This window comes from Myotis brandtii, unplaced genomic scaffold (genome assembly GCF_000412655.1).
Source record: "Myotis brandtii unplaced genomic scaffold, ASM41265v1 scaffold532, whole genome shotgun sequence".
Taxonomy (NCBI): Eukaryota; Metazoa; Chordata; class Mammalia; order Chiroptera; family Vespertilionidae; genus Myotis; species Myotis brandtii.
The window spans coordinates 419,592-420,469 of record NW_005369955.1 but is presented as its reverse complement, the minus strand read 5'-3'; the positions used below and the strand labels follow the sequence as shown (position 1 = coordinate 420,469).

The 878-nt window shown below is 57.1% G+C and overlaps 1 protein-coding gene across 1 annotated transcript in view; it reads left to right on the top strand.

Moving 5' to 3' along the window:
- DENND3 (DENN/MADD domain containing 3) overlaps positions 1–878 on the top strand; it is a 36,648-nt gene that overhangs the window by 27,615 nt on the left and 8,155 nt on the right. The window contains exon 13 of the mRNA XM_014549016.1: positions 630–878. Coding sequence (XP_014404502.1) covers positions 630–878 — 249 coding nt within the window. The remainder of the gene's footprint in view (positions 1–629) is intronic.

Here is an 878-nt window from a genome sequence, read left to right as displayed (position 1 = left end):
GTGGACGGGGACAGCATGGTCTTTATTTTTATTATTATTTTTTAAAAAATATTTTTATTTATTTCAGAGAGGAAGGGAGAGGGAGAGAGAGAGAAACATCAATGATGAGAGAGAACCATGGATCGGCTGCCTCCTGCACGCCCCACACTGGGGATCGAGCCCACAACCCGGGCCTGTGCCCTGACCGGGAATCGAACCGTGACCTCCTGGTTCAGAGGTCGACGCTCAACCACTGAGCTACACCGGCCGGGGGACAGCATGGCTTTTACATTTTATGTGTGTGTGTTGTTTTGTTTTTTAAATCTCACTCGAGGACATGTTTTTTTAATTGCTTTTTTTAGCTGCAGGGGAAGGGAGGGGGGACTCGCTCCCAGCGTTTCCCATCCAGGTGGCGAGTCCTGGCGCCACCCTCTGCCCGCCGCCTGAGGGGATGGAGAGAGAGAAACATCAATGTGAGAGAGACACATGGGTCCGCTGCCTCCTGCACGCACCCCCACTGGGGCTCAAACCCCTAAGCTAGGTATGTGCCCCGAGAGGGAATCCAGCCTCTGACCTTCTGGGCAGGAGGTGATGCTCCAACCAGACGAGCTCCCCCCGCACAGCTCTTTTCCTTGTCCTGCTCAGGGCAGCAGAAGCTGATCGACCCGGAGACGTTCAGAGACTTCTACACCTGCTGGAAGGAGACGGAGGCGCAGGCGCAGGAGGTCAGCCTGCCCGCGGCGGTGACAGAGCACCTGGACAAGAACGAGTGCGTGTACAAGCTGTCCGGCTCCGTGAAGACGAGCCGCGGCGTGGGCAAGATCGCCATGACCCAGAAGCGGCTGTTCCTGCTGACGGAGGGCAGGCCCGGCTACGTGGAGATCGCCACCTTCCGGAAC